The sequence below is a fragment of the Arvicola amphibius genome, chromosome 4, assembly GCF_903992535.2.
Source record: "Arvicola amphibius chromosome 4, mArvAmp1.2, whole genome shotgun sequence".
Lineage (NCBI taxonomy): Eukaryota > Metazoa > Chordata > Mammalia > Rodentia > Cricetidae > Arvicola > Arvicola amphibius.
Genome location: NC_052050.1, coordinates 145,431,381 through 145,443,815, shown reverse-complemented (window position 1 = coordinate 145,443,815; position 12,435 = coordinate 145,431,381). Strand labels below are relative to the sequence as shown.

At 41.4% G+C, this 12,435-nt stretch overlaps 1 protein-coding gene across 5 annotated transcripts in view; it reads right to left on the bottom strand.

Annotated features, from left to right (window-relative positions):
• Positions 1–470: 470 nt before the first annotated feature.
• Positions 471–12,435, bottom strand: part of Ddhd2 (DDHD domain containing 2) — a 33,253-nt gene continuing 21,288 nt past the window's right edge. For 3 of the 5 annotated variants that reach the window (XM_038327088.2, XM_038327085.2, XM_038327086.2), the window contains exons 11-18: positions 12,304–12,399; positions 10,394–10,477; positions 10,138–10,293; positions 9,279–9,381; positions 8,987–9,157; positions 7,421–7,580; positions 2,866–2,971; positions 471–2,591 (exon numbers count right to left, since the gene is read on the bottom strand). In XM_038327088.2, the coding sequence (XP_038183016.1) occupies positions 2,890–2,971; positions 7,421–7,580; positions 8,987–9,157; positions 9,279–9,381; positions 10,138–10,293; positions 10,394–10,477; positions 12,304–12,399 (852 nt within the window). In that variant the 3' untranslated portion in view covers positions 471–2,591; positions 2,866–2,889. Of the gene's footprint in view, positions 2,592–2,865; positions 2,972–7,420; positions 9,158–9,278; positions 9,382–10,137; positions 10,294–10,393; positions 10,478–12,303; positions 12,400–12,435 lie in introns of those variants that run through there. The other 2 variants (XM_042054972.1, XR_005285082.1) reach the window with 2 other exon arrangements.

Here is a 12,435-nt window from a genome sequence, read left to right as displayed (position 1 = left end):
CTAAGGACTATTCAGGATGTAGGAGATCAACACTGAACTCTTCTGGGTGACTAATTGTAGTGTCTGTTTTCAAGCTAGTATGTATAGATCCTAAAGGACAGGCTGTTTTCTGTATTTATAGACACACTTTATTGCTACACCTTAAATTCGGAGCTGTATCTCTCCATGACAATGAAAACATTAGTCAAGGGAAAATAACTTACATATTAGCTACTTGCCTAAAATTTTTGTTTGGAATTTAACATAAGAAAAGAGAAAATAATGGGTGGAAGTGGTGCATGCCTTGAATCCCAGCACTCGGAGGCAGAGGTAGGCAGATCTCAGTGAGTTTGAGGCCAGCTTGGTCAAGTTCCAGGACAGCCAGGGCTGTTACAGAGTAACCCTGTCTCAAAAAACCAAAAGAAATAAAAAAGAGAAAATTGGCTACTTTATTGATCTTTTTTTTCTTGATAGATAAGGCCACATGAAAGTAACTGGTCAATTAGTTTTATTTCAGCATTTACTAAAGTCTTAAATATAATCACATATAAAACAAACATTTCAAAAGTGCAAAATATCAGAAAGGTAGTCAGTGCTATTCGTCATCTTCCCTTGAAATGGTCTCAACTAACTCTGCAGCGACAAAATGCTGATACACTAGCGTTTAAACAGCTTAGGTCAGCAGATTGTACATGATACAAATGATGCAGGGCAAATGCCCTGTAACTAAACTCAGGCTCCTTACCTCTTTCCTCACTTGTAGAGCACACAGGGTGATTCACAAGTGGATGGTGAGGGCAAGCTCTTTAGTTACTGTAGGACTGCCAGGGAGAAGCATGGCATAGCACAGTGGTTTATCTAGCTCTCCGGGGCCATGCTGCCCATCTTTGGTTACAAGAAGTCATTCTTGGTTGTACTTTGGTTTACTCTTAAGTAGTAACAATTCTGCTAACAAGAGTAAACAGATCTGAAGATGGCAATTTGACAAAAACCCTTTAGTTTAATATTACTTAATTCTCAATAATTCCTAATCAAGAGATACTGTAAAAAAAAAATGTAAGCCAGGCAAATAAGTGGTGGTGCAACCTTTAATCCTAGCACTAAAGAGGCCGAGGCAAGTAGATCTCTGCGGGTTCGAGACCAGCCTGGCCTACAAAGCGAGTTCCAGAACAGCCAGGACTATTTCACAGAGAAACCCTGTCTCAAAAAAAAAAAAAGTATTCCACACACCTGGCACTTCTCAGTAGTTTGCTTATCCAGCATTATCCATAAGCAGACGGCTAGGCTTGACTGTATCCATGCTTGCCTCTGTAACCTCCAGGGCACAGTGATAACCTCCTTTTTGTTCTATGCCACAAAGGGTACAGACTGCTGCTAAGGGGCAGCTTCTGTGAGTATTAAATACAAAAGATTCTGGATGCCATGATAGGGCTACAAAAAAAAAAAAAAAAAAGACAAAAATCAAAACATAGCTTACCTCCCCTGCCACTCTCTAAGAAACCTGTGGAGATCTGAGGAGCATAAAGGACTATCAGAGAAAGAAGAGCACGCACATGCTGAAGAGGGAGGAAAGCCTAAAGCCAAGCAGATACCTTGGGAAAAGCTTAGCGTGCAATCATTCTTGTTCCTCAAGATAACGCTACCTTAGTTTCTCCAGATTCAGCTACAGGTGCACACATCTGCTCCTCAGACCCTGTATAATGGGTTTTCTTTCAGAATATGGTCTCTCCCCTGGCTAACCTGCATGCTCAACTAATATTGCCAACTCTAAGTAAACATTTTGACAATACCTTGGAAGGCAAGGATGTTTCCATCACAATACTTCCTTTACTCAACTGGAAGTAGCAGGTGACTTAAGTTGGTGCTACAACAAGATCACATCTACAACATGAACAGTTGGGATGGGCCATGTAATTGACCAAGTCTTACAACTTCACCTTCAAGGTAAGTATTATCAAAGAACTGACTCAAAGCGCACCCCATTTGGATATGATTTAAAAGGGGAGGCACACAACCCACAGTACCTTCACATTTACAGAAGCTGAAGCAGTTGTAAAAACAGCACAGCACCAGGGATTCCTACAATAAGCCTAGATGACAGTGTTCAGAGCAAACTATATTTTTAGTAAGCTACAGTCATATCTTCATATAATACACACAGGAAAGAAATGCTGGCTTAAAAAATTATTTCCATATCCATTTATGCTTAGCCTTCCTTCCAGTGCAAAGAACACACACAAAAAAAATGACTGGACCCCAAGTACCTTTAAATCTTAAGAATATGCTCCCAAACTGGTCCATTTTCTAAAGATGAGAGTCAGCCTCTCAAGTTTTTCTAAGCCCCCTAAACAGTATTTCTTCCCATGTACTAAATAAGGAAGTGCTGCTGTTAGAGCACTAGGGGATGTAAACGCCTTAGCTACAAAAACTAGTGAGTGTTTTTACAAAGCAGTGAGTCCTCCTTTTGCTCTCCACAAATTTCTGAAAAGGATTATCTTCTAAAGGTCCTGTGGAGTAGAGGCAGGCAACATGCAGGACATGATGGCGTAGCTGCAAAGAAACCTGTAGCGACAAGCACGTGGATTTTCAGGAAAGGCTCCCTCCGTGTCCATCTATAGGAGAGAGTGGGAGAAGAGGTCACCATGTAGTTCAACCTGAAGGTAACCAGTGCCGCAGAGAATGCCACTGTCTAATGCAGGCTTTTCAGGATCCCAAGCACAAGATAAAATATACACTAATCCCTAAGGGGCGACTGGATGCTTCCTATGAGTTTAACCAGTCCTCGAAGTGAGTATTCCCCTAGATCGTAGGGATGTATATACATCTGGATAAGAGCTTGAGACTCCAAGGGTCACATGTAAACATTACACTGTATTGAAAACTTACATTAGGCAGCCAGACGGGCCATTTTTACTGTAAAGGCTGATCAAGGGAGATGCCCTGGGTTTGGTAGATCTCTTTCAGAACCAGCAATACTGTATCTTCAGATTCCCTATGTAGGAAAAAAAAAATGGAGAAAAGATGGAACAGTCTGGTGCCATATGCTTTTCATTTATCTATACAAATACCTTGGATTTGTTTATATTTGACTGCTGCAGGAATATGTGCCTTTGAGCTCTACGAGGTGGTAGTCAGGAAGGGAGTAAGTGACAAGAAGAGTCCACAGAGCCTTGCTTGCTTGCCTGAGGTGGAGTCTCTAGCCCACTCTCTCCCTGGAACTTACTCTACAGCTCAGGCTGGTCCTGAGCTCACAGAAATCCTCCTACCTCAACCTCTTGACTGCCAGGATTACAAGCGCAAAGCACCATGCTCAGCTCCACAGAGGCGCTCTTGAGATAATAGTGAGGAGGCATTTAGTTGGTCACCTTCATTTTAAAACTTTTACTTGCTTTTTGGAAAAGGCAATAAAAGATATGACTCAAAATTCTAAATGTATGAAATGGGGCTTAGAAATATGGCTCATGACTAGATGGCTGAGCAAGAATGGGAATCTGAGTTTGGAACCCAACACTCACATAAACAGCCAGGCTGCTTAACCCCAGCACAGTGCGGGTGCTGAGACTTCCTGGCCACTAGACTAGATGCACTGAGAGACTGTCTCAAAGGAACACAGTAGAGAATGACAGCTACATAGTGTCACTGTCTCCAAACAAAAGAATTTAATGAAGTTAGAATCTCACATTCTAGTATTGATGAGACAATTAAATAACCACATTAAAAAAAAAAAACCAAAACAGAAAACATGACCTGGCTCTTTCTCCCACCTTGCAGAATAATGATCTGTCACCATGACACAGGCTGGAGTCTTTGAGAAATGGAGCCTCAACTGAGAAAATGCCCCACCAGACTGGCCTGTGGGCAAGACTGTGATGCATTCTCTTGCTTGATGATAGATATGGGAGGGCCTAACTTACTAGGGGTGGTGCCACTCCTAGGCAGATAGTTCTGAGTGGTAAAAGAAAGCTGATATCACTTGGGAGGCAGAAGCTGGGGAATCTCCTGAGTTTGAGGCCAGCCTGGTCTACAGAGGGAGTTCCAGGACAGCCAGGGCTACACAGAGAAATTCTGTCTCAAAAAACAAGAGAGGCAGACAGACAGAGACAGAGGCAAGCTGAACACGCCATGGAGAGAACAAGTGAGTAAGCAGTGTTCCTTCATGGCTCCTGCTTCAGTTCCTGTCTCCATGTTCCTGCCCTGACAGCAGGGAGTGTGACCTCAGAGTTGTGAGCTCAATAAACCCTAACCTCTTTAAGTTGTTTCTTGTTATGAGGTTGTTGTTTCTATTTATTATTACTTTTTTTTTTTGGGTTTTTCAAGACAGGGTTTCTCTGCAGCTTTTTTAGAGCCTGGCCTGGAATTAGCTCTTGTAGACCAGGCTGGCCTTGAACTCACAGAGATCTGCCTGCCTCTGCCTTCTGAGTGCTGGGATTAAAGGCTGTGCTACCAACCACCAAGTCTGAATACTTGGTCCCTGGTAGTGGAACTGCTTGAGGATTAGGAAGAGGTGTGCCGCTGGGGTGGCCATTCCCAGTTACCTTTCTCCCTCTGTCCCCGTATTGGCTGTTGTCTTAAGACTGAAGCTCCCAGCTCCTGCTCCAGAACCGTGCCATGACAGTCATGGACTCACCCTCTGAATATCTAATTCCCACTGAACTATTTCTTTTATAAGGGCTTTGGTTGTGGTGCTTTATCACAGTAACTGAAAAGTAACTAAGATGAACTCCAAACAGATGTCATATGCATACCACCATACAGTAATGAGCAGATCATTACTGTAATATAGTACTGGAAATACAGGTACAGGGAGGATTATAATGGAACATAAACTTCTGAGTGATGAGTATTAACACTTAATGATTGTGGCAATGGTTTCATAGATGATAAAACTCATCAAATCTGTAAAATTGAAATATCTGTGGTTTACATTTTAAAGCCAACAAAGTGTCACGGGGTGGCGCCTTTAATCCTAGCACTCAGGAGGCAGAGAAAGGCGGATGTCTGTGAGTTCAAAGCCAGCCTGGTCTATAGAATGAGTGTCAGGACAAGCACCAAAGCCACAGAGAAACTCTGTCTCAAAAATAACCAAAACAGCTCTTTTCCGGCCTCTCTGTTCCGGTGCCGGATTCGTTTTCTGATCTCCATTCAAACAGAGGATTCTGATTTGTGAGTCTACCCCTAAATAAATAATTTCTCAATTCTGAAAAAAAAAATAACCAAACCAAAACAAACAATAAACCCCAACAAATCGTCATAAAATTGAAGTTGATAAAACTGTTGGAAAGGGTCTGGGGAGGATCAGTCTGTGAAGTGTTTGCTGCACTAGTCTGAGGACCTGGGTTTGGATGTCCAGCAGCCACATAAATCTATGATCTCAGTTCCTGGGGAGGACCTATAGAGATAGGCCTATCCCTAGAGCTCAGTGACAGACCCTGTCTCAAAAAATAAAGTGTAGACATCAGAGAAAGACATTGACCTCTAGTCTCCAAATATATCTGTGCATTGTATTCATGTGTCTGCATGCACATGTGTACACAAACATGTACATACTTTATACACAAATGCACACAAAAATCTATTTTTTAAAAAAACTATTTACAAAAAGCTATGGGGAAACACCCCAATATGTACCTTATGAAGATGTAGAAATGGACAATGTGGACCAGCGAGATGACTCAGTGAGTAAAGCAGATCACTGGACCCCACATGCACACAAACACAAATAAATGTGATAATTTTTTTTTTTTTTTTTTTTTTTTTGGTTTTTCGAGACAAGGTTTCCCTGTAGTTTCTAGAGCCTGTCCTGGAACTAGCTCTTGTAGACCAGGCTGGCCTCGAACTCAGAGATCCGCCTGCCTCTGCCTCCCGAGTGCTGGGATTAAAGGTTTGCACGGCCACCCGGCCTGGCAGCATTATTAAATACAAGTGCATACAGCCTTTATGCCAGCAATTCTATCTGTAAGTGTGTACTCACAGAGAAGAGGTGTGGGTGATGTAAAGAGGACTAGCTATACAACTGTGACAAACTAGTAAGCTGTCTCTAAAGGAATGAGGAAACTCAGAAGTACTAGTAGATAAGGCAAAAGAAGTGTCTATTGTATTTTCTACATTTTTAAGGAAATCTTTCATTTTCTTTGTTAGAAGAAATATGATAGCTACATGTTGGGGGGAACTCACTAGCAGGGCATGAAATGAAGGAAAAACTCGTTTTCAAAAAATTATTCATCTTCCTTTGAATTTCAACCCACTCAGAAAATTTTTAATCCTCATTAGGAGGGGCCATTCTTTTTGGTCTAGCTTTTTTGGCTTTGAAACAGGGACTCATGTAGCCCAGGCTGGCCTCAAACTCAAAATATAGCGGCATATGGCCTTGAACTCCTGACCCTCTTTCCTCTCAAGTTCTGGGACACAGGCGTGTACCAACATTTCTAGCTCTAAAGAAGTTTTTTTTTGTTGTTCATTTGTTTTTTTGAGACAGGGTTTCTGTTTAACAGTCCTAGCTCACTGTAGACCAGGCCGGTCTCAGATTCAGAGATCAGCCTGCCTCTGCTTCCTGAGTGCTGGGATTGAAGGCGTGCACCATCACTGCCCAGTTAAAAAAGTTTCTAAATGAAGTTTAATCTTGTAATAAGCAAACAAGCAGGGCCAATGAGATGGCTCACTGTAAGGGTACATGCTACCAAGATTGATAACCTGGGAGAAATGATACAGCTAAATGTTTTTAAGGTAAACAAGCAAAACATTTTAAAGAGAACAAATTGAAAGAGCATTATTTTAGCTCCTTACAATGACAGCTTTTGTTGAGTTTTAGTTTGGTTCTATTTACCATATAGGGATGATGGTGAGTAAGCCAGATAATTATCCCTTTATCAGAGTTCCATGGAGAAACTCCTCAGAACACTGAAAATAAAACCAAGGTCACAGCAACCCTCCTAGAATACTGGGATTTCAAGTGAGCATCTTTCGAAAACACTTCTCTGCCCCATCTTATTTTTCCAGCGTTATTTCTGTTATTATTGGCAGTGAAATCGTATTGTTATATAAAATCTAGTAATCATCACTACTCTGATCTACACTCTATCAGGCAATTATATTTAATAATATACCTGTGCCTTAGCTATTATAAATGCTTTTAAGTGGGTTGCTTTAGTTTCTTCTCTTTATCTTTTTCCTTCCCCCCATCCCATGATGGGGTATGAGAGCGGATTTCAGAAGGTAGCTGCCTACACTCAAAATCCTCTAGACTCAGTATCAGATGCTGGAGTTATAGGCATGAGCAATCACACTCATCTCAAAAAATACATCTTAAAGACCAGAGCCTGTTAGGGTGAGGCTGGCTGCCAGGACTTCTGAGAACTGGCACTCGACTCTGGCAGAGCCGAAAGGGAAGACTAGATAAGGATACAGAAGAACATAAACACACACACAAACACGAAACACTTACCAGTAGCATAGATGACTTTGTAAAGCAAATAAATATTCATTAAAACTCTCAATGGGCTTCTCCTGCAACACATAGTCAATGCGCTGGCCACCATTCAGCATTCCCACATTGATTGGAAGCTCTTCTTTAACTTCCGCGGGTGTCTCTTCTGTGTTGACTTCTGAATAAGAAGTGCCATCATAAGAACCTAAGCACAGGACTGGGGAAAACTCAGTGGAGATGGCTAAGTGCTTGCCTGCAAGCATGAGGAACTGAGTTTGTATCACCAATACCCAGGCACCCTCCTAAAAAGCTGGCCAATGCAGCACACGCCTGTAATTCCAACACTGGGGAGGCGGAGACAAGAGGATCCCTGGGGCTTCACAGTCAACTAGAGAGCGCTAGGTTCAGTGAGAGGTCCCATCTAAATAAACTCCGGTGGGAAAGATGGAGACAGACACTCTGGCTTCCACATACATGTATACCAACACACACATGTACATGCACACGAGACGATACATACACATACACCTAGAAGATTCAGCTCTCCTGGATTCACGTTCACCTTATGACGAGACACTGCTCAGAGAGCGCTTCCTCTCTGTCTTCTTCTCTCAGTTTCTTTAAAGCTCCTCAAAACATACTAATTTTGTTCAATTTCTTCTTTTGCTCAACACATCTCATCACCTGTAAGTCACGTGTCTTGAATTTTATAAACTAATGCAAACAGGGATAGACTCTACAGGGAACTGAGGATCCAAGCTAATCTTCAGCAATGGAAATAAAACTGATACACAAACACACGTTCATCTTATAAAGCTAGCTACAGGGGCTGGAGAAGTGGCTCAGCAATTAAGAGCACTTGCTCTTGCAAATGACCCAGGTCTAATTCTCAGCACCTGTACCAGGTATGTTACAACTCCCTGTAACACCAATACCAGCAGATCCAGTAACTCTGGCCTCTGAAGGTATCAGGTATGCATTTGGTACACACTCAATTCTCTTATGTATATACACATACATAAGTGAAAAACAGTCTTTTAAAAAAAAGTAACAGGGTTGGAGGGCTGGCTAGGCAGTTAAGCGGACTTGCTGATCTTCCAGAGGATCCAATACCCTCTCTTCTGGCCCCCACTGGCAGCTATACACACGCCCTACATTCACACAAACACACATTTTTTTAAGTAGGTACTTCACAGAGTAGGCTTGTGGCCTTGGCTGTCCTAGAACTCACTCTGTAGACCAGGCTGGCCTTAAACTCACAGAGATCACCTGCCTTTGCTTCCTGAGTGCTGGGACTATAGATGTGTGTCACCATGCCCAGCAGAGAGTAGGCATTTAACATCATTCCCAAATCCAAAGTGGGAAATGTTCTCAAGGGTAGTTAATGGTTTCTCTTGACATTTTTCTCACATAGTATTTCCCCCTAATTTTTAGCTATTAAAATGACAGGAAACATTAGCATAGTTCAGGGACAGCTATGACTCACAGAATAGATCCTACATAATTAAAGGGGAAAGGAAAGAAGGCTTTGATAGGAACTCCACAGCATGCACCCCTCCTCAGGTAATCTCTACAGTCACTGACCACTGGACTTTTCTGAACTTGATTCAGGTTCTGCCTCGGTTTCTTCTGCTGTTTCTGAAGCTTGTAAGGCAGGGTACGGAGCTCTGGTGAAAGACTTCCAGGCCATCCGCAGTGAACCCAGCAAGTTGTTCTTCAGGTCCATACTCATCCTGGTAAAGCCCTCTCTCAGTTCTGAAACAGTGAATAAAGGACGCTACATTATGTCACATTTAAGGCTCAGCAAAGAAAAGAATCAACTCCATTTAGTGTATACTCATCAGAATATCCAGAATCAAGTTCTATACAGACTCACCTAAGTGCATCCGCTTCCTGCCTTTATGATGTGGGATCAGCATTGGCTCAAATTCTACTTCCGGGACCACCATTGGTTCAATCCTATATGCTACCGGATCAAACTGCATAGGAAAAATAACAGCTAAGTATTTATTCCTAATAAAGAAGACAGTCTGAGAAACTACATATCTTAGGTAAAAATATTTATGTTTATTTTATAAAAAGGAACAGCTATGGAGGGATAGGAGATGGCTTAGTCAACACAGTATTTGACCTGAAAGCAAAAGGCCCTGAGTCTGACTCCTAGAACCTATATTTAACAAAACAAAATAAAACAAAACAAAACAAAAAACCCCCAAAAGCTGAGCATAATGACAAATACTTGTAAATCCCAACACTGGAGTTTACTGGCAAGATCCAGGCCAGGCCGGGGGGGGGGGGGGGGGGGAAACCCTGCCTCATAAAAAAAAAAAAAAAGAAGAAGCAGACAGCATCTGACAAATGCTACCCAAGGCCATCCATCCTCTGGCCTCATACACATGAATATGCAGTTCTTCTATTTAATTACTGCCTTGTTTGTTGTTTTGGTTCTTCAAGACAGGATTTCTTTGTGTAGCCCTGGCTGTCCTGGAACTCGCTCTGTAGACCATGCTGACCTCAGACTCAGAGACCCAACCCCCTGCCTCTGCCTCCCGAGTGCTGGGATTAACAGCATGTACCACTGCCAGCTCCTGATTACTTCTTCCTAATCAATACTACCATCTGTTCAGTTAATAAAGAATAATATAGAAAAAGCCAATCAATACACACAAAAATATATGTTTGTTAAGAAATCCTAGTATTTAGGTAAAACCATATAGCAGCTATTCAATGCTTACAGGATGGTAAATATTGAAGAAACCTTTGCATGTGGGAAATTTATAATTAGGATCAATTCTTCTTAATCCTCGGACAGTAAGAAACATTCCAATGGGAGATCCAAAGGCAAAGAATATTTCTGGTTTGTAGTTGAGCCGGGGGTATTTTACAGACACCTGGAAGGAGGGAAAAAAGGCATTTCTTATTAATAATGAGTCTTATCTGTTCTTACCATATGACTAGTAATAGTTAAAACAAAAAACAGAGTATTTTTACCTGCCCAATGCCAACATCTAGATAGTCACCATTTTCCTTGGGGATGTTTACCTCTGAAGCTGATGTGGCTGGTCTATTAACACCCTGAAAAGAAAAGGAAAAAAGAAAAAGAAAAAAGAAAAAGAAAAAAAGCTATATGGAGATAGTATCCACTGGAACTAGCTGTTAATGTCTGGGTATGGTGGAGGACACCTTTTTTATTTTATTTTATCTATCTATCTATCTATCTATCTATCTATCTATCTATCTATCTATCTATTTATTTGCCTTTCGAGACAGGGTTTCTCTGTAGCTTTGGAGTCTGTCCTGTAACTAGATCTTGTAGACCAGGCTGGCCTTGAACTCACAGAGATCCACCTGCTTCTGCCTCCAGAGTGCTGGGATTAAAGGCGTGTGCCACCACCGCCCGGCAGGAGGACACCTCTAACTACAGCACTTGGGAGGAGTTAGAGGCAGGCCTATCTTTGAGTTTAAGGCTAGCTTGATCTATATATCGAATTCTAGGCCCGTTAGAACTACACATTGAGATCATGCCTCAAAAAAATATAAAAATAAATAGATGAGTAAATAAATAAACGATGGAGGCTATACACAGCTATTCTGGTAGCAGCTGAAATTTCAAGCAGCCATCTGACAGTAGAGCATGGTTGCTAAATTCTATAAAGTATATGCCTCTGCAACCAAGGCAACTCCAATGTCTCTCTGGGTGTTGAATACAATACCAATACTGGATCAGGACTTGGGTCTTATCAGATATGGTGGCACACACCTTTAATCCCAGCACTCAGAGACTGAAGGACTGAGTCTACTGATCACTCCCTGCCCCCCCCCACAATAGGATATAAAATACATATATAGATCTTAACATGTAACATTTTGCTAAATAAAAAAGGCAGTCATAAAGGGCTATATAGGTATACATGATTAATTTCACCTACATGGAAATTCACCATTAAGTAAAAAGATTGGCACCACATACACTGGCAAAGGATTGACAAAGGCTGAAGTATCAAGCAATGGAGAAAGACTACAACTGGCATAGGATTTCCTCTAAGGGTGATGCAGAGATTCTAAAATTAGTGGTAATGGTTATAAAACTATGAAAGACTAACAACAACTGGATTTTGTACTTTAATAAATTAATCTGATGGTATGAGATATGAACCACACTTTAACAACAGTATTAAAAAGATAAATCTGAATTGTAGGGTTTATAGGGAGAAAGACTTCTGAAACCAATGGTATTTCTAATGATGCAGATAAAGAAAATGTGTTTAATTTCTAAAAGAAGAGCCAAAATCTAGGATCAAAACTGCTTAGCCAGGTATGGTAGTACACATACGTAGTTCAAACAATTTGTATCACATTGGAAAGAGGCAGCTGAGCATGGTCGCACACACCTTTGATCCCAGCACTCGGGAGTCTGAGATCAGCCTGGTAACACAGTGAGTTCGAGGACAGTCAGAGATACATAGTGAGACAACATCTCAAAGGTGGGGGGAATTAGAGCAGGGAAGAGGATCAATTAAGCCCACAAGTTTGAAACTAGATTGAATAACACAGGGAAACCTTATTTCAACAACACATAAAGCAAAATCAAACCAGATCTGGGCTTGATGGTGCAAATGTATAGTCCCAGTTACTTGGGAGGCTTGAAGCAGGAGGATCTCAAGTTCAAATTAATGCGCCCTTAGCCTACAAAGTGAGTTCAAAACTAGCCAGGGAAACTTACTGAGATTCTGCTTAGTTTTAAAGTACTTGCCTAGCATGTGTGAAGTCCTAATTTAATCCCCAGTATGGAAAGCAAAAGCAGCTGATTAGTTAGCAGAGTGTATATCTCACAAAGCATAAGGATTTACTGTCATTGTCAAAGAACTGTCTCACCCCACTAAACTATATTAGAAACATACCATTGAGTTTTTTCTGATTCTGAAATGGTTTAGAATCTTCTTTCTTGGTCCTAAGGGAATTCCCATTTCCTGAAGATCTTTTTCTGTACATAAGGCCTAGGCATAGAACACAAAACAGTTTTCTTTCTTTCT